The sequence below is a fragment of the Lampetra planeri genome, chromosome 2 (assembly GCF_965212315.1).
Source record: "Lampetra planeri chromosome 2, kcLamPlan1.2.h2, whole genome shotgun sequence".
Lineage (NCBI taxonomy): Eukaryota > Metazoa > Chordata > Hyperoartia > Petromyzontiformes > Petromyzontidae > Lampetra > Lampetra planeri.
In genome coordinates, this window is record NC_136108.1 from 16,938,567 (window position 1) to 16,959,540 (window position 20,974).

At 47.3% G+C, this 20,974-nt stretch overlaps 1 protein-coding gene across 2 annotated transcripts in view; it reads right to left on the reverse strand.

The window, feature by feature from the left end:
• LOC144729123 (diamine oxidase [copper-containing]-like) overlaps nt 1-20,974 on the reverse strand; it is a 36,048-nt gene that overhangs the window by 2,017 nt on the left and 13,057 nt on the right. The window contains exons 1-4 of one of the 2 annotated variants that reach the window (XM_078609090.1): nt 16,949-17,009; nt 13,945-15,615; nt 6,716-7,001; nt 6,122-6,254 (exon numbers count right to left, since the gene is read on the reverse strand). In XM_078609090.1, coding sequence (XP_078465216.1) covers nt 6,122-6,254; nt 6,716-7,001; nt 13,945-15,568 — 2,043 coding nt within the window. In that variant the 5' untranslated portion in view covers nt 15,569-15,615; nt 16,949-17,009. Of the gene's footprint in view, nt 1-6,121; nt 6,255-6,715; nt 7,002-13,944; nt 15,616-16,948; nt 17,010-20,974 lie in introns of those variants that run through there. The other variant, XM_078609083.1, reaches the window with a different exon arrangement.

Sequence of the window (20,974 nt, forward strand, 5' to 3'; positions counted from 1 at the left end):
GTCGCTACTGTGTTACGTATAGGGAACTATTGGCGATTGTCCATTTCGTTCGCCAATATCGTCCTTACCTGTACGGCAGAAAATGTATTGACCATGCTGCCCTACAGTATTCCTTGAAGATTGAACAACCATCTGGCCAGCTGTCTCGATGGCTCGAGACGTTGCAGTAATTCTCCTTTGATGTACATTACCGTAAGGGTTCTCGGCATAGTAATGCGGATACGCTCTCCAGGTTGCCACAGGGGTCCCCTTGCGCGTGTGCATCAGGCACTAATCGGTGCACACATCCCCATCAGCTCCCTCGGCCTGTCATGTCCGCGGTGGCAGATTCCGCGGAGCATGCTAGCCTGGGGCCGGCTGAGAGTGCGTTGCACCTGCCGCGCTTGGTATGGGTACGCGAGCAACTATTGGACGATTCGTTTGTTTCGTTGCGGTGTCGGGTTGATGGGTCGCATGTGTCCTCGTCCAAGGACGACTCACTGCAGGCGGCTTTCCAGGACGGTCTGTTGATGTGGAGAGACGATTTGTTGGGCCGTTGGCGTCTAGTGGTTCCCGTCGTGCTTCGGCACGAGTTGATTCGGGTGTTGCACGCTGAGAAATTGTTACACCTGGGCATGCAGAAAACCTTGCTCACGCTCCAGAGAGATTATTTTTGGCCTGGTATGACGGCCGATGTCGCTAAGGCTATCCAGGCCTGCCCCGAATGCGCTCAGCGGAAACCACCGCGCAAGAAATATATTCCACCCTTGAAATCTATTCAGGTTACACGGATTAACGAATTGGTGGCTCTTGATATCCTCGGGCCTTTTCCTCCTACCTTCAGAGGCAATAAATTCTTGTTGGTGGGGGTGGAATATTTCTCACGGTGGCCGATAACTTGGCCCTTGCCCGATCAATCGGCGTCTTCTATCATGGATGCATTTTTGAACGGTTATGTAATGGACCAGGGCCGTCATTTTTCGTCTAAGTTGCTACGTGATGTGTGTGATGCCTTGGGCACTAAGAAGATATGGACTTCACCTTACCACTCGCAAATGGATGGGATGGTCGAGTGTTGGAAACGTACCTTGTCTGCCATGCTCTGCCACACTGTAAGTGAGAAACAGGTCGATTAGGATCTACACGTCCCTAGCGTGCTCTCTGCCTACCGTATGGCCCCACATGCTTCCACCGGGTACTCTCCGTTTTTCCTCATGTATGGCCGGTTGGCGTGCAACTGGAAACGCTCACTATAGGGCCTGCACAGACCCTCCCCGAACACGTCCGCGACTCTGTCCACCATGTCACGGAAGCACGGGAGGCGGCACGAATCGGCACGGCCAAAACCCAGGCTCGTAACGAGCGGTGTGCTCGTCGGTCGCATCGCGACATGCCGTGGGCTGTGGGCAACCAGGCCTGGCTTCATTTCCCGCCAGGTGCCAGTGGGTACCTCTCCCAAGCTACACAGGCCGTGGCAGGGGCCTGTCGAGTTGATAGAAATTCGACATCCTCAATGTGTACGTATCCGGTTGGGTCAGCGCCGTTGGTATGTCCACACGTCCCGGTTGAAGCCTCTTTTTCCTCCGCGCGTCGATCCGTCATCCCCAATGAGTACCTTGCCGGTGTCTGATGAGTCCGACGTGCCATCCCAGTTGCCGGTTGATCCCCCGAAGGGGCCTGTTTTGCCTCCAACAGACACGCACACCCGGAGGACTCGTGTTGTTGATGACCCTGCTCCGGCCGGGCCTTCACCCGCTACGACAGACGCTGATTCCTCCGCACTTCCGCCTCCCACTGTGTCGCAGCCAGCAAGCCCTCGTGCCGAAGCAGATGGGCGGGCGTCACGTACTCGTTCAAAATCCATTAAATTCCGTTGATGTGTACCAGTTACTTGCTGTTACGCTTATTGCCTTCATTATGCATTTTGTTATTGTTGTTCTGTTCTTGATTCGCGGTGTCTCTCTCATATTGTTGGTTTTACCTCGTTCCTAGCCGGAATGGCTAGTCTTTTACACCAGGGGGTGGGGGGTGATGTAATAAGAGAGTACAACGATGGTCGACGACCGGCTGGATAGGCTCCGCTGCATCAGCCATTAGCCAATCAGGATTGAGTGGGATCATCTGGGCCAAAGTTCAAGGGCGGAGCTCAAGGATGCTCGCGGGGAACCATTGGGAAGGTTCTAGAAGGGGCGTGGCTAGAGGCGGGGCATGGCTAGAGGCGGGGCTTGGCTCCACATCAGAGGGTTATAAGGGAAAGCAGGAAGAGGCTCGGGGTCAGTGTGGGAAGTCTTGAAGCGGGACCACGTCTCGCACCTTCGGAACGCCAGCGGCAACATGACGGTCCGGGAGTTGTCTCCTTGCGCGCCGTCAGCCAGCGGTGCGCAGGAGCGGGAAGCGTGAGCGAGCCGTGCGCAGGACAACACCAACTTACGTCGCGCAACGAAGAACGTACAATTATTACTTGGGAAGGAACGTGGAGCTGTCCAACCAATAAAAAATTTAATAAAGAAGACGCAAGTCAAAGATCATCGTCAAAGTGATTTATTACAGTAGTATCTGGCTGTACAGAAGTATCTAATGACTCTATAGTAGTATCTATTTACTCTATACTAATAACTACTGACTCTATAGTACTATATATTGACTCTATAGTAGTAACTACTGACTATAGTAGTACAGGTTGTCCCCGACTTACGATGGAGATGCGTTACGACGACCCCATCGTAAGTCGAAAATATCGTATGTCGAAAATGGTCTCGCCTACCCAGGAGTCTTAAAGAATGGTGATAATTTAGCAAAACAGAGCAATTTACAGTACCGTACTGTATAAACCATATACTGTATTTATTAATTAATTACAATACATGCTTTTTTCACTAAAATTGGGCTTTGAAACACAAAAAACACAGAAAAAAATACACGCGCTAACACCGTGACAACTTAACTCCGTCGACCGCTGGTGAGAGTGAGCCATCACACAAGGCGGGAGATGCGTACAGTACATCCCAGCAGCGTCCCAACATACAGCAGAGGTGGGACAAAGTCATTGTTATGCAAGTCCAAGTCGAGTCGCAAGTCATCAAATTCATGACTCGAGTCTGACTCGAGTCCAAGTCACATGACTCGAGTCCACATCTCATAGGTGGGACAAAGTCATTGTTATGCAAGTCCAAGTCGAGTCGCAAGTCATCAAATTCATGACTCGAGTCTGACTCGAGTCCAAGTCACATGACTCGAGTCCACACCTCTGACATACAGTATCGTACCTTGTACGCTGCTGCGTTTGCCTGACCCGCGAAATGTTAAATATTTAACAATTTTTCATATCGCTATTGCCATCGTAAGATCAAAATATCGTAATTTGGACCATCGTAAGTCGGGGACTACCTGTATCTATTGATTCTATAGTAGTAACTACTGACTCTATAGTAGTATCTACTGTCTCTCTAGTAGTATCTCCTGACTCTGTTGGAGTATCTGCTGATTATCCAGTAGTATCTACTGAGCCAGTCGTAGCTACTGATGGTATAGTAGTAACTACTGACCGGAGTAGTATCTACTGGCTGTAGTAGTAACTCCTGAACATAGTAGTATCTACTGGCCATACAGTAGTATCTACCGACTCTATAGTAGTAACTACTGGCTCTATAGTAGTATCTATTGACTCTATAGTAGTAACTACTGACGCTATAATAGTATCTATTGACTATAGTAGTAACTACTGACTATCGTAGTATCTATTGACTCTATAGTAGTAACTACTGACTCTATAGTAGTATCTACTGAGTCTGTAGGAGTATTTGCTGACTGTCCAGTAGTATCTACTGTCCAATAGTATCTACCGACTCTATAGTAGTAACTACTAATTCTATAGTAGTATCTGCTGACTCTATAGTAGTATCCACTGACTATAGTAGTAAGTAATAACTTTATAGGAGCATCAACTGACTCTATAGTAGGATCTGCTGACTCTATAGCAGTATCTACTGACACTATAGTCGGATATACTGGCTCTACAGCAGTATATACTGATTGTAGTGGAATCTACTGACTGTAGTAGTATTTACTGACTTTAGTAGTATATAGTGTGAGTAGTATCTACTAACTATACAGTAGTATCTACTGACTCTATAGCAGTAGCTACTGACCATAGTAGTATCTACTGATTGTATAGTAGTATATGCCAGTATCTACTATCACTCCAGTAGTATATACTGACTGATTTAGTATCTACTAACTCTATAGTAGTATGTACCTACTCGATAGCAGTATTTACTATCACTACAGCAGTGCATACCGACTGTGGTGGAATCTGCTTTCACTACAGCAGTGCATACCGACTGTGGTGGTATCTGCTATCACTGCAGCAGTGCATACCGACTGTGGTGGGTACCTGCTTTCACTGCAGCAGTGCATACTGACTGGTGGTACCTGCTATCACTGCAGCAGTGCATACTGACTGTGGTGGTACCTGCTATCACTGCAGCAGTGCATACCGACTGTGGTGATATCTGCATAACTGCAGCAGTGCATAACGAATATGGTGGTACCTGCATAACTGCAGCAGTGCATACCGACTGTGGTGGTACCTGCATAAATACAGCAGTGCATACCCACTGTGGTGGTACCTGCTATCACTGCAGCAGTGCATACCGACTCTCGTGGCACATGCTATCACTGCAGTAGTGCATACCAACTGTGCTGGCACCTGATATCACTGCAGCAGTGCATATGGACTGTGATGGTACCTATCACTGCAGCAGTGCCTACTGTGATGGTACCTATCACTGCAGCAGTGCCTACTGTGGTGGTATCTGAGATCACTGCAGAAGTGCTTACTCAATTTGGTGGGACCTGCATAACTGCAGCAGTGCATACCGACTGTGGTGGTACCTGCCATTACTGAATCATTGCATACTGACTGTGGTGGTACCTGCTATCACTGCAGCAGTGCATACCGACTTTGGTGGTACCTGCTATAACTGCAGCAGTGCCTACTGTAGTGGTACCTGCTTAAACTACAGCAGTGCATACCGACTGTGGTGGTACCTGCTATCACTACATCAGTGCATACCGACTGTGGTGGTGCCTGCTATCACTGCAGTAGTACATGCTGACTCTAAGTAGTATATATCGACTCTAGAGCACAAAGTACTAACTTGACAGAGTTTCGTCGTGAGGCCTAGTGCCGTGCAGAGCCCCCTGCCTTGCCTAGATTGCTCAGCCGGCCGTGGTGGCACCTTGGCAGGCTGGGGGCTGGGCCGCTACCCCTCCCCACCATACCCCTGCCCGCTCTACAATAATAGTATCTAAGCGCTATAATATTAGTATCTACCGACCCAATAGTAGTAAGTGCACACATTGATTTCCTGTTGATGCTCTTTTCTGCCATGGGTATTTAACCCCCTATGAGATCATATCATAATTTTAAAAGGCCTTTCAGGGATATGTTTTACATATAAAATATAGTAATTGACAATTTTTCATGTGTTAAGATTTCACAGAATATTTTTCCATTTTATAAACATTAGACGGATCCAATTCAATTGAACCAAATGGTGGAACTCCAAAAATCACCAGTGTCCCTGGTTATGTTACTGAAAATCAAATACGTGTATGAAATACAAGCAGTTTCTTCCACTCGCACTTGAACACACACAGTGATCACTACAGTGCACAGGGCATGTGTGCACAAACATTACACACAAAAACTAAAATAATCCCTTAAGAAAAGTTGGAGTGGACTTCCCAAGCATGGTGATATTAGGAGTTGCTTACTACTTAGGCAAGCATTTTAATGACATGTCCGGCCCTTCTTGTCCATCCTCTGCTGGACGAGGGCCTCCCCACACCCGTTTCGTGGGGGTTAATTGAGCCCAATTCACCACACGGCCCGGTGTGGATGGTGAAGGCGCCGAGGAGAGATGTAGAAGCATTGAAGAACAGCACAACAACGCATATTGCTGTACTGCCTTCTACTGCCCACATTGTAACCCCACCAGCCAAGCGCATGCTAGTCAGCCATGTCTAAGTACAATTCAGCCTCAAACCTGCCTTAGCTTAAAAGACGTTTGACTTGGTCAAAGGCCATCACGATTCAGGTCACAACCATTTCATATATTAGCTGCGATTGGGAAGTCACCTCATTCACGATATTTTCGTCATCGTTTACGAAGTCCAGGAAGTAAACTGCTGGGTCCCAGGGGTCATTCTGGTTGTAAATGCTGGTGCTGTACCGCTCCGTCTCCTTGTATTTTGTCACTGCCATCTGGTATCTATTTGAAGAAGAACATATATCTGAGAAGCATAAAATGTACTACAAGACAAAAGAAAAATGTTAAAACTTCCTGGGAATCAATACAAAGAGTGCCACTGTGGAAAATTAACTGTGGTCTTCCTTTGGAAAGACTGGTTCCAGTTTCAATAATGTACAACTTTGTAGGTAAGATGAGGCATTGGTATGGTGACATAGTGGTTAACACCCATGGCTAAATTCAGTGGCCAGTTACAGCAGAAACGAGGTCCTGGGTCGTCACGCGTCACCAACCTGCACCGAGGAGTGAGGGTGGCACATGGTGAACTAACCCCCATATGACCACCGAGTGTGGGGAGACCTTCATCCAGCAGTGAACGGACAAAGCGCTGTAGATGGTTATAAATGTGTTTTAACAAAGGTATTCTATTCCTCTTGCATAAGTAATACTGTATGGTGTATTACGAACAATACTCGACTCACCTGCTCCATGCAACAGCTTTCTCTTCTTCGTAATCCTCAGGCAGAAGTGGCTTGCCATGGCTTGTGAGCTGTATCCGATACCCCCGTGGATGACCCCACTTGTTTTTAGATTTAGAGTTCACAAACACAAGATAAGGCAGCTGGGAGTCGTATTTAAATGCCGCCTCAGTTTCAGTCCTCTTGAGGCTATGGTGAAGCGTGGGCTGCATCTTGGTGCGTCCTGTTTCCCATGGAATGGGAATGTTCTCCATTTGTAGAGACGCTGTCTGGAAGTTATTTTCAGTCCCTGTCGACATAATACAAGTGAAGGTTTAATATTGTACAAGTATATCACAAAGCATGAAGTGTTTTAAATGGCTACATATGCATGTTTAACTTCTTCACATTGTGCGTAGCCAACCATGCCAATTGGAGGTGCAAGGAGAAGGACGACGAATTCAACAAAAAAAGCGGTTCTGGTTTGTTGTCCTTCCCCTGCACCTCCGATTATGGAGGTTATTGCAGTGGTACAGTGGGTCAACTTTGTTTTGCCTCGCAGCAAGGACCCTGGGTTTGATTCGGGATTTGGCACCTTTATCGGTGGCGTTTGTTATGTTCTTCGCCTGTTCTCCATCTGTTCCCCCCTGGGTTATCCAGTGTACTCCCATAGCGCAAAGCATACAATGGAAATGGTGATGGCCAAACATCCCAATTGCATGAACCTACTGAAAGTGTCAGTGTGGATTTTCCAGATAAATAAGTAACTGTTGGAATGCCCGTGTTCGAAAAAATGAGATTGCACCACTGACAACTTGGCAGAAAACCCCAGGCATCTGAATGCTATTCCATCCAGTCTTGCAGAAGATTTGTTTTTCTGATTGAACCCAGTCACCAATGGCTGATGAATAAGGATTTGGCTACACAACATATAAACAATCTGAATGTTTAAATGAAGCTTACTTTCTCCAACTCATTTCTTTCGAACTGCTTTTTACGTTTAGTTTGTTATCCTTGCCCCACACCTCTGATTAGCACGGTTGGCTACATACGGTGCAAAAGTTTAATGTATATACTAATATTTAAGAAATAAATGTATAATGTAATTATATGTCACTATCATCAGCCATGACATATCCACTGCTGGATGAAGATCTTCCAATGTTGTTTCCATCTTGCGATACCATAATCCATCTCACTTACAGGCGTGTTTCTTCCTTCGGCTGTCACCAATCTTATTTAACAGCCATCACCCCTTGCGAGTGATGTACGTTGCCAAAGCTCAGTTTATTTTCTGAATGTTCAATTTGACGTTTCCAACTCTCATCTTGCATCTCTCCAAGCTTATTTGCATCATTGTCAGTTTTTGTGTAACCATTTTGTCAGTGTCCATGTTTATGATTCGTATCTAATAGGTGTTATGCACCGATTTAAAGCTTTCTTATTTGCACACATTTGTCTGATGCTTTTAATTATTACATCTAATTTCCAAACTCTTTATTACATTATTTGGATCTCAGTCTGCCTTCAGTCATGGGCATAGACATTGCCTACTCCACTGTTCCCATTGTTTTCCTCCTGAATTTTCTTGCGTTCAATATATATAGATTGAATTGCTTGAATTGCAATAAAAAAACACGGGATGTTCAAAATGTATACTAATGAGACCCACTGGAATAAAAAAAGTACTTTTAAGAGACTCCCATACATTATAACAAAGTCCCTTGTATTAATATTTCGCTTTACAGTATATTATCGCAATAGAAAATGTGTAAAAATGTATTCCATTGCAGGATATTTAAAGTACCATGAACAAATATGATTCTGTGATAAGTCCATTAAAGTGTAAAGGCTTGTGGTGCATGCACAAGGGCCCTGGGGCGCCAGCCAGAACAATGCGTCCGCGTTGGCATGTCTTGTCCCCTTGCGATGCACCACTTGGTACGTGTACTCTTGCAGGTGCTCTATCCACCTGGCCAGCTGGCCCGAAGGCTAGTTGATGCGGAGCGAATACTGCAAGGCCACGTGGTCAGTGCAGACCGTAAATTTACGACCATACAGGTAGGGTCGAAATTGCTGCACGAAGTGGACCACCGCCAAGAGCTCCCTAAGTTTGATCCAGTAGCGCTGCTCCGCTGATAACAGCACGCGACTGCCGTAGGCGATGACCACCTCCTGACCCTGCTGGATTTGTGTTAAGACGCTGCCGATGTCCACATGGCTGGCGTCCGTGTTTAGGATTAAGGGGAGGCCAAAATCCGGAAAGGCCAATGGTGGTGTGTCTGTCAGACGCGAGGGCAGCTGCTGGAATGCCTCCTCCTCCAGAGGTCCACAATGAAACCTCTGGTTCTTCGCCATCAACACGTGCAAGGGCTTCGCAATGGTTGCGAAGTTGGGTACGAACCGGCAATAGTCGGACACGAAGCCCACATATCTGCGTACTTCTGGAACCATCGTGGGAAGAGCCCAGGCCCTCACGCAGGCCGTCTTTTCCGGGTCTGTAGCCACTCCAGACTCCCTGACGACGTGGCCCAAGTAGCGTACCGATGACCGCATAAGGTGGCACTTCAACTACTTGAGCTTCAAGATTGCGTACCGGAACCGCAGAAATACCTGACGCAAATCGGCCAATGTGTTTATCAAATAATCGGCTGAAGACAATGACGTCGTCCAGGTAAATTAGGCACATATCCCATTGGAGGCCTGCTAAGGCCAACTCCATTAAGCGTTGGAACGTTGTCGGTGCAGTCTGGAGGCCCATAGGCAGGTAGTTGAACTCGAACAGGCCCTGCGGTGTCCGGAACACTGTTTTAGGCCGGAAGTCCGCGTCCAGTGGGACCTGCCAGAAACTGAATGATAAATCCAGTGTACTAAAAAATGTAGCTCCTGCCAGTGCATCAAGTGAGTCATCAATATGTGGTAGGGGATATTCGTCGGCAAGCGTGACGCATTGAGGTGACGGAAGTCCACTCAGAATCTCAGTGACCCGTCTGACTTCTTGACTAGGACCACCGGTGCCCCCAGGGCTGAACACGTCAGAGAACTCCTGCAGTAATGAGTGCAGCTGGTGCTTCTGGTCGGGCGGCAAATCCGGCTCAGGCCCCACCAGCTGGTCCATCCACGAGTCGTCCCTTCTGTCCTCGGACTGGCTGATGCTTCCCACCAACTCTGGCCCCATCCCGGGGGCTCCTCATGACAAGGGACTAACGTGGGCCAGAACCGTTTCCGCCTGCACCGTCGCTGCTCTGTTCGAGGTGTTCAGCACTTGAATGAACAGATGCTGGTTCCCCTGGACAATAGCTTTGGCCCCCACCAGTGTGTGGCGGTCCGTGGTGGCTGGCGCCGGAGACACCAGGATGGGTGAGTCTGGCCGGGCTGTCACGAGGGAGGACCGATATCGCAGCGGTATCAGCATCTGGGCTGCTGGGGGAATGGAGACAGACTCACTGACCAGAGCCTGCACGTAGGGTACCCCCCAGCTAGCCCCCTTTGCCGTTAGGAAATGGAGATGTGTTCCCTGGACTTCCACCCGCCCATTGGCCAGTTCGATTTTCATAGGCATTTGCCTCAGAAAGTCCGTCCCCAACAGGCAAGGCACGGGCAGCATTGCGAAGACAAGGATGAATCTTTATCAGGGCTTAAACCTGGCCCAGGAAGCCCATACTCCCTCTATTTGCTGCAATGAACATCGTCTTGACTCGGACTAAATGCCGTTTTTTATCCGGCAGCATCTCGTGCATGGTGCTGGAGATGATCGTGGCCGATGCCCCCCTGTCAACCAAGATGCGTGCCGACACTCCCGCGATTGCACCGACCAGGACCGAGGTTCTCGATGCGGCCGCTACTACCCGCCTTGTCAGCTTCCTCCATTGTGTGGCTGAGTCCGGCCACTGACCAGGCGGCGGCTCACTATCCTGCGGTGTATGGCTAGGTGACGGGGGATGGATGTGAACGGGCCGAAGATGGGGTTCCCTCCTTTGGGGTGTGTCACAGCAGGGTGAATGCGCCCTTGTTACCTGGGGTGGGCTCCCCACTGGGGTGCGGGCTGGGCTCCCCGTGTGGTGCGAAGTGACCCCCCTTTGTGACGTGGGACGGCCCTCCCATTGTAGTGGGGGTGGGGATTGGGGGGTGGGGATTGGGGGGTGGGGATTGGGGGGTGGGACTTCCCGTGAGCCCTTCCCATTCCCTTCCTTTGTTCGCCAGCGCATGGGCCCCCTTTATGATGTGGCCCTTCCGGTCCTGTCTCGCTCCGCCGCATTGCGAGGGTGAGGCGGTGTGCGAGACTGCTCCACGGTGCACCGGCGATTGCGTGTGCTGCCTCAGCCCCGGGGCCGTTGCCCCTGGCAACTCGTCGGCTTTGCAGGTAAATAGCGACGTCACCCCTGGCCATGACGCCATCCCCGGCCGCGACGTCATTTCCGGCCCCGAGGCAACTTCCGGCCGTGACGTCACCCCTAGCCACGACACCAATTCCGACCGTGACACCACTTCCATCCACGACGTCACGTCCACCCATGACTCGATTCCCATCCCCATCGCGGCCACCGTCCCCATCACGGCCCCCGTCCCCTTCGTAGTCCCCATCCCCGTTGCGGTCCCCGGCCCCGACCCCATCACGGTCCCTGGCCCCATTGCGGTCCCCGGCCCCGTCGCGGTCCCCGGCCCCCGACTAGGATAGTGGAGCCCAGACGGGACAGCATCACTCGCATGGTTCCTGTTGGTGTTTGGCCCCGGTGGGTTCCACGTGGAGTTGGCTGTCTCTGGCTCCGTGCGGCACCCCCTCGCCACATGCCCCTCTCGACCGCAATGGTGGCAGACCCACAGGGCATTTCATCGGGGTGGCTTGGTGCGGTGTTATAGAGGCGGCTGCCAGCGGCGCGGCGGCTGGTCGCGCCCCTGGTCTCTCTGCTCCGCCAGCTCCCGGATCGCCACGTAGACCTCCCACAGTGATGGCTCCGGCTCAGACACTGGCGGTCCGTTCCCAGCTGCCACGTAGGCAGCCTGCGGCGATGGTGCAGGTTCGGCGATTGGTGTCGCTGGTCCCAGTAGCGCCGCAGTAATGGCCCGGCTGCTCCCCCCCGCCGCGCCAGCCACCTGGCCCATGGGTAGTGCCCAGCCCATGACCTGTTCATGGGCTTGTAGGATCCGGGTGGCCCACAGCGAGGTACGTTCCTCCGGCATCACCACTGGCATTGTGATGCCAGCGTGGCAAGCGTAGATGATGAGGTGCTTGACCACGAGGTTCTCGAGCGCCTCGTCAGCCAGGTGAGGGAAAGCCCTCCTCGCCAACATGAGCGGCGCACCCCTGTAGGCTAAAGGGGACTTTCTAGCCCCCTGCTGGTGGTTCTGGAACCATCTAACGGTGCCCTCAGTTGGGCAGTAGATCTCCTCCAAAGCCTCGTAGACCACCTATTGTGAGTTTTTCTGTGTGTGGGAAGGGAGGTGTAAGACGCGAGCGCATCTTCATCGAGAATGGATGGCAACGCTCGGAGCACCTCTTCGTCCGACCATTCGAGAGCGTGGAAGGCAGCCTCGAATCGGCGGATGAACGCCTCCCAATCACCTCCCATGGCCACGAATTTCTCAACGGGCCCCAGGCAGCACGCCCGTCCTGCCATCTGCTCCCCCCGTTGGGTGTTTAGCCCTGGCGGCTTTGGCGGGAGCGGCTGGCGTGACGAGGCTGGTTGCGGCTCATGTCCAGCTGACTGGTCGGCCTCCGGGTCCCGTGGCGCCTCCTCCCATAGTACAATTGGGAGAGGGGGTCCCGACGCCGGCAGGCCCCCCATAGGGAGCCGACGCAGTAGCTCCTGGAATTCCCTCTCTATGAGGGCCATGCAGTCCTCCATGGGGTAATCCATGGGGTCCGGGCCCCCTGCTTCTGCTCCTGGTAAGAGGCCCCCTGGTTTCCCTGGACGTGGAGGATCCCCTGCCCCTGCTTCCTCTTCTATTGGCTCTCTTCCGCGGAGGTTCTTCCTTGTAGCCATCGTTGATCCCACCGCTGCCACCAGATGTAAAGGAGTTCCGACACAAGGTTGCAGGGGGTTTGTCTTTGATTGCTTCCATACTCGTTCCCAGCCTTCTCGATCCGGTTCCCGCCAATTCTCCCTTTTCCCCGCCCGTTCGCTCACTTATATCTCCTCGCTTGCTCCTGCCCCTTCCACTGTCACGATCTCACTCCCCCTCCTTTTGCTGGGAATCCGTCCCCTGACATCCTTTATAAAAAATATTCAGTAGCTTCTTCACAAAACCTTTCAAGCACCACATTCATAATACTTACCCAGGAAGTCTCACTAAGTCTCGAGAGGATGTTTTGGTAACCATATAATGCATACTTGGTATTTGCAACGAATTTGGATTACCCAAAGCAAAGGCACCAATGGAAGATAACACGCAAAGATCTGCATAGATGGATTCAAGAATCCATTGCTCTATTACCAACTTCCATTGAGGGAACAACCAATACCGCACTGGGTTTCCACTTACAAGTTGAATAACTGTTTAGCTATCAAGAGGTTTAAAAACGATATTGTGTAGAACAACACTTGATTTTTCTAAATTCCATACAAAGCGGCAGCCATTTAAGTGCATGCACAGTGAACACACTCCATGCCTTGGTGAATGTATTCCTAGTTTTTAGGTAGCGATGATACGTTTAGTGAATCACACTATTTCTGTGAAGCCATTTGGAAAAATGACTTATAATTTAACATTACACGTCTTCCTTTTAGGGAAGACAGATTCCACCTAAAATTAGTTCTTGTAGATACGTACCTGGGCTGTGCGTTTTGGGATTTCCGACAATCAAAACAAAACTTTTAACGTGACTTCCTGAAGTGCCTCAGCAGTGACACTGCTCGGTGTGAGATTTAAATAGAACCTCACTGCACGTCACTGAAAAAGCACCAAGTCACTGAATGTAAATGTAACTGAAGGAAAATTCAAGCACAATGTAAAACCCAAGGCACACAACCTCGGTGCATATATGCAAGGTTAAAGCTGTTATGGTCTTCTTTTTGGAGGTTGGGGGGGGGGTTACGAAGCCATCTATATACTGTGTTCGTCATGAAGATAATTTGTCAACACTTCACCACAGAGATCAGAGATCAATGCAGGTTATGAAATGGGAGGCCCAGGGCCAAATTATTGCAGTTCGCTAACATCTGTGCCACCACTCGCCCCTTGAAAGCATAAACCAACACGTTACACTGCAGAATATGAAAGTTTACAACAAAGTATTTGTCATGATAACCCACCTCCCAAGTCGACATCCACCTTGTAGTTGAACATGTGCGTGTGAACATTTCCCAGGACATGATCGGATATTCTGGTGCCGTACTTGGTGCCGTCTCCAAATAGATAACTCGTCTGGAGGTACCCGGTGGCTTGGGTTCTTGTTTCAATGACTCCATTCTGGTAAAATATGTAGTCTATTATGTAATCGTAATTGTACACAACATTGATAGTCCTAATCACGAGCACATAGCTGACCAGGCCACCGTAGAACGTGTAACCGTTTTGAAAGTCGTTGTCGGTGTGGCGACGCAGGGGCACCCCGGTGTTGTGCTCAAAAATGCATATGGAGTTTGGGTATTTCGTCGGCTTGTCCGTGTCCACAAAGTGGTAGGTGTCCAAAAACGTAGCACTCTCTGGGCAGTCTATGCCCCTCACCAACTCAAAATTGTCAGCACCAAAGTTCCAGCCTGAGTCGATGGCTTTCAACTGCATCCCGACGGGTGTGTTTCCAGCATAAAAGGAGACTGCGTCTTGGAGGCTCATCTCATACACGAGTCGCTCATCGTTGTACTTGATGTCAAAGAGCTGGAGACCCGTGAAGGAGATTCTGAAAGCGAACGTCCAGGGCATGTACTGCACAAAGTTCCCGTCAACCTGGTAGCGGTGGCCCTCGGGCTCGTACTGCCGCGGTCCCGCCTGAGGCGTGTCTGCTCTGAAGGCTCCACGACGATCGTACGCAGCAGACTTCGCATTGCTGTCCAATTGCTTCACCTTGTTGACGGTTCCTTCATCGTATTTCTGAACAAATTCTTCAATACTGTCAAAATACTGGCCATCGTAATTTACTTTCATCACGCTCCAATCATCCGTATTTGTGCTGTTGTGATCGATCAGGATTTCAAGGCTAACTGGCTGCAGATAGAAACCCTCCACATTTCTGAAGAACTGTAGCCAGGAATGCCTTTGATTAGATTCAAAACCTCTAATGGGAAGGTCTGCTGCAATCAGACACTTGTCTCCACAATTATGAAACCAATAGCCATAACTCTCTTTCAAAATGTGTTCTATTTTGCCCATGATACCGGGGATCAGTTGTAAATACAAGGGTTTGTATTCTGGCATTGATGATGGTCGTGAGCAGTAATTAATTGTACGTTTCCTTGTTGAGGGATGGTATAGATTGTACCATCTTGGGTTCGGAATTGGACCAACCAAGTATTCTGCAATAGAAACTGAACTGTCAGCACCACGAAAAACCACTGCCTTGGCAACTCGTTCAGGCTTTGGTCCCCCATGGTCCAAGTAATTCAGGGCTTCTCTTTTTGTTGGGTTGTGGAGCTCAATCATGTAGATGTAATTGCTTTTCAAGGTTGCTTTTGTGACTGGGACAATATTGAGCGGCTTTTGATTTAGCAGAAATTTGTGTACAGCTGTTAACTCTGCAGGGGACAAGTCAGAGAAAATCTCTCTGGCTTTGTGGTTGGGCATCCATTTATTATGAGTGGAGTTAGTGGGGCATGTTTTTGGAGGCTGTGAACTTTGGCTCATCCATACGAGTACTGCCGTGAGTATCACGCTTGATAATAAAAAGAACAAGCAAAAAAGCACCCATAGTCTTGAAACTAATTTTGGTCGCTTCGCCATTTAGGCTGATTTTGGGAATCCAAACCTGGCTTGTTGGATGTTGAAATCTGAAACGGTAAGTTTTAATTAATACTTTTTCTATTTAAAGAACGTTCGAAGAATGCTACTTATAAATACTAACATTTCACACATAGTAGTACATTAATTTATTAACGATTAATCAACATGGATTTGTTACAGCATGTAAAACTAGATTTGTGATACAGTATTGTGAAATATGTATTCTTTAAAAAACGCCACAATGTGATTAAAATGTTTAAATAAAATCCCAACTTGCGGGACTCATCAGGGGCAGGTGCATTGATGCGGCAAGCTGAAAAAAAATCAGCTATCCACAATTTCAATTGCAATCCGAGTAAAAACAATAAAAACGTTAATTAAAGACACTTGCACGCGTACAATACAGTATATATGTGCAATAAAATACATTGGTGTGTAGTGCACATGCGTACGGTAAAAACGGCACAGGTGAGAACTAGGAAAAGCAGGCGCAAGGAATAATAATTGAGAGTTAGGGTTAATCATCTCTTTATATAACTGCAGGACTTCTAACTGTTAGCACAGGACAGGCGACCGCCGCACCTACAACCTAATTGGTCCCTGGACGACGGTCGTAAGTGGAGCCGTAGTAAGTCGAACCCTTATTTCCCATAGGCACAATCAGAACCGGCCCTAGACCTTTGGGGGCCCGAAGCTAAATTTGGTTGGAGGCCCCTTTCATGTATGATTTTTTTTCACCCACTAGCTCGCAGTGACTCTAGGGGGCCCTCTGCTGGACACGGGGCCCTTTGCAATTGCAAGGGTCGCTTAGTGGCTGGGCCGGCTCTGGGCACAATGTTATACATTGGGGTTCCGTTCCTAGAAACCCATTACGTACGGTAAAATACCAAAATGGACCACGAAAATAAATTAAAACAACCCAAACAAACATTTATTGTAAGTTAACATAACCTTTACCAACATTTATTAAGTAAAAAACAAACACGTGAAAATCCTTAAGTACACTTCTGCACGTGCATCACATTTCCTCGTCTCGGACAAAGCGAAAGGCGAACATTTTCAAAAGTAGAAGGACATTTACAAAGAAGTGGAGAGCATTGCGAAAGAGACGCTGCTGCGTTCGCTTTCAGCGCAGCTGCTGACTATCGGGCTATAACTCTACATACGCGTGCGGTAGAAGAGCAAAGCAGCGCCATCAATAGCCTCGGTGTCGGTAGCAGTCGTTAGGTGGTCATAGATACGAGCTGTGGTCGTTACTGTGGGGTCTTAATTACTATTAATACAGTCCCGTTTCATTGTGCCATTGTTAAATATATTTTTTACTTGTGTCATTTTAACCTAACACCGTTAGCGTAGAGGCCAAAAGCAAAGTCAACTCACGGTCCTGTATGCTGTGAAATGATGTCGAGGGTACACCGGCTCCCCAAACTTTTCCCCAAACTCTTCCCCACCCTTCCCCCGTCGCCCTCAACTATAAACCATCCCCCCTCCTCCACTAACGTATAAAGTACATTTTAAATTAACTATTTTTGAATGTTCGAATGGATTTTATGATTGCATAACACATTTTTAATTGTAGAGTATGTATAGAATTTGTAAAATGTTGTATTGTTTCACAATTTTTTTTCTTTTTAGATGGGATTTTTTTATTAGCAGAACCTGATAAGCGAGGTGTGAAAACCGGTTAGCCAGGGTTTTACTCGTACGGCACTGTTACGTGCAATATACATGTAGAGCAGAGAACAATCTATCGGCAAAATGTTCGTGTATAATTTCAGTCTTTAACGATACATATACCAGTAAACTTACAAAGTATGTTTTAGAGCAAACATGTGGGATATTCTCTCTCAACACTTCGGTATTTTGTATAATTTGCACTTACAAGCTGATGATGCACCTCTAAGGCATCCAGCGCTAAAGGTTCTCCATCAAAAACGAATTATGATTATTATTCATACATTTGTCAATCCACTTATGGATCAATCCACTTATAATAAAATGTAGTTATATTCTTTTAATGGGTACTGAGGCAGTAAATAGTGCACTGTTCTCTGAATCATGCGACTTGTTGAAACAATTTTTTTAACTAGAAACTATTTTTGTTTTACCAGCTCTTTTTGAGAAGCGACCTGGCCACAAATCATAGCTCAACGAATTGGCTTATCATGTAGAAATTTATGGCAGCCAAATATTCTAATGGCATGTTTCTAAATGTGGAGGGAAAACACGAAGGCCGCGGAGAAAAACACACGCGACCACGGGGAGTACATGCAAACTCCAAATATACAGGCGTCAGGTTCGGGATGGAAACCACGACCTCCTGTATGCATAGTTAACATCTCGCCACGGCTATTATCAGTGGCGAGTCATACCTCAACTGGCCCTGTCCCCCTGCCCATTGACCAGCCTGCACTGACCAGTGTGAAGTATATTGAGATAATCCCCATGACCAATATTGCTATGGGAGATCATCCAGCAGAGATTTGGCAAAGGGCTATAGAGGGGGCCCAAAAGTCAGAACACATAGGCTTATTTAATTTATTTTAACACTGGCATATTTTTTTTTATATTCTTTAAGTTCACATTTTATCTATCATCAGTATTAATATCTATTTTTCTTATTCCTGTGGGGTCACCTCAACTATGTTGTTTACAACATTCGACCAAGAATCCTTAATGAATTGAGACAAAACATAATTGATCAATGTTCAAAGATTACACCTGTAATTAATAAAAGTCCTACATTCATTTCAAAGTAAAATTATTCAATGTGTTCATGTAAATGGAAGTCAGTTTGAACATGTGTTCAAATACATTTAATAAAACTGTGTTTTGTCAAATTAAATACAACCCTATGCTTGCTAACTTTTGTGCCACCCTTTACATTTTTAGTAATACGGTCTATACAGTTATATTAAATCATCGAAACAGTAAAGTTTCATATGAATAACAAATCTTACCTATAATGTAATTTTTGTCTGTCTGTGTGTGTGTGTTCGCACACTTGCGAAGGATTTGGCTCTCAAACGGTGGGGGTTACATTTAAAAATAAATATCCAGGTACCACGCCGTAAGCCCTGTGGTGAGCAAGAGCTTGTCCTTTTTCCCGTCCGTCAACTTTAAAGTAGTTAAATTAACGATTGAGTGCGATTTTCATTTATTTATTTACCATATCAAGTCACACGCGTTCGGTGGGGGTGAGGGGGACATTTTCTTCCGTGTTAAAAATGCAATAAAAATACTCAAAACGCTGAGGTAAATTCTTCACAGTGTTATGTCCTCCCGCCCCCAAACCTCGATGCGTGCAGTTACTAATATACAGTCAGTAGATGCTACTACTGCCGTAGATATTACTGCAGAGCAGGCAGGGGGATCGTGGCTGGGGGGGGGGGGGCTAGCAGCCAAGCCCCAGCCTGCCAAGGTGCCACCTCGGCTGGTTGGGCAATCTAGGCGAGGCCAGGAGCTCTGCATGGGACTAGACCTCACCACGGCAATGTTAAGTACTATATTCTTGCTTCTTTCGCTAAACTCACGTTGATGGAAACCTATTATTTTAATATTCACCTTGCAAATATTATATTAATAATGTTTGTGTAAAGACAAATAATAATTATATGTCTTGCTTCTTTCGCTAAACTCACGTACAAAGAAACCTATTATTTTCATAATTATCTTGGAAATATTACAATATTTTCGTTTGTGTGCTGACAACTAATATTTCTAAATTTACTTGGTAAATATTAATATATAAGTCCTTGTATGCGTGTGAGTCCATGTGCATGTATGCGACGATGTGTGTGTATGTGTGTACGTCCGTGTGTATGTGTATCAGTCGATGTGTGTGCGAGTTAATGTGTGTGTCCGGCAAAACAACCCCCTACCTCCTTGCGGTGCCGGACGGGGAACTCTGTTGTGGGTAGTGCTGTGGGGGGAGGTCAATGCCCATTGGCCTCTCCCCTCATGGCGTCTGTGTCCACCACAGTCGCTAAACGGAGGCTCTGGACGAGTGCGAAGGGCTGGTAACCCCTTCACCTTCAATTCATTACCACGAAACTACGAGTTAAACAAAAATATGTTACTAATAAGCTTGTGCCGAAGGCCCCTGGGGGACAGGCGTCTATGACGTCTCCTGGCCAAACCCCAATTGGCGGAGCCAGGAGATTGAATCTTCACCCTCGGGGCTCCTCCAGAAACAACGAAAAGCCACTACAGATAGCCACGTTGAATGTTCTAACGCTCACTGCGGAGGAGAGGCTGCCACTCCTTTGTTGGTGATATCTGTCTGCTAATATGTCTGTCTATAGTTTTCTGGTTAGATTTTATGTCGCTATTTCATTATACCTGATGATGATGATTGCTTGTGTTGCAATCGAAACGTCGTATTCTATTATTTAATTTAATTTATTATTTTATCTTTAGACGTGACTTAACCGAAAGAAACAAATAATAATTGCTGCAGTCACGAAAGTTCTAAAATTAAGATTGAACCACTTCTACGGGGAAGTTTTAAGCTTATCTTTTTTTCTCTCTCTCTGGCGACTTGTTTTCTCTGCCTGTGTCCTCTCTTTAGATTGTTCACACTTAAATTCTAACTTAGCAATCTTTGAAATACGTAATCAACCAGGCTATGCGTTAATTGTGTGTTGACCGACCCTCTGTGTTGTATTACATTACATTTCGATATTTTACTAGGTTATTTAATTTTAGTGTGTCCTTCTCCTGATTTTTCAAGCTTGCTTGCCGTGCCATCGCATTCGCAGCACCACGTCTGTTGACCACTCATTAATATGCTAATTTTTTCTCTAACCCTCCTCCCTCTCTCTGCCTCCGCCCCCCTCTGTCTATTTAAGGCCACCACACAGAGACGATCACCCCTCTCTGTTACCTGTGTTGCTCTCGCTATGTATCTTGGTGATATCTGTCTGCTAATATGTCTGTCTATAGTTTTCTGGTTAGATTTTATGCCGCTATTTCATTATACCTGATGATGATTGCTTGTGTTGCAATCGAAACGTCGTATTCTATTATTTAATTTAATTTATTATTTTATCTTTAGACGTGACTTAACCGAAAGAAACAAATAATAATTCCTGCAGTCACGAAAGTTCTAAAATTAATATTGGAATAAGTCACCCCCTGTGAGTGGCTGGCGGAGGTGCCATCTGTTGAGGAAATCCTGAAAGCGATCCAGAGTCTGAGACCAGGAAAGGCACCAGGCAGAGATGATCTCCCAAGCAAAATGCTGAGGGAGGGTAGCGTTTGTGCACAAACTGCCCTACATGACATCATAACAATAGTCTGAACCACTGGACGGGTTCTGCAGGATTAGAAGGTGGTCCTCTTCTTTAAGAAGGGGGAACGCACATACTGTAACAAGTACAGGGGCATCTCACTCCTCAGTGTGCC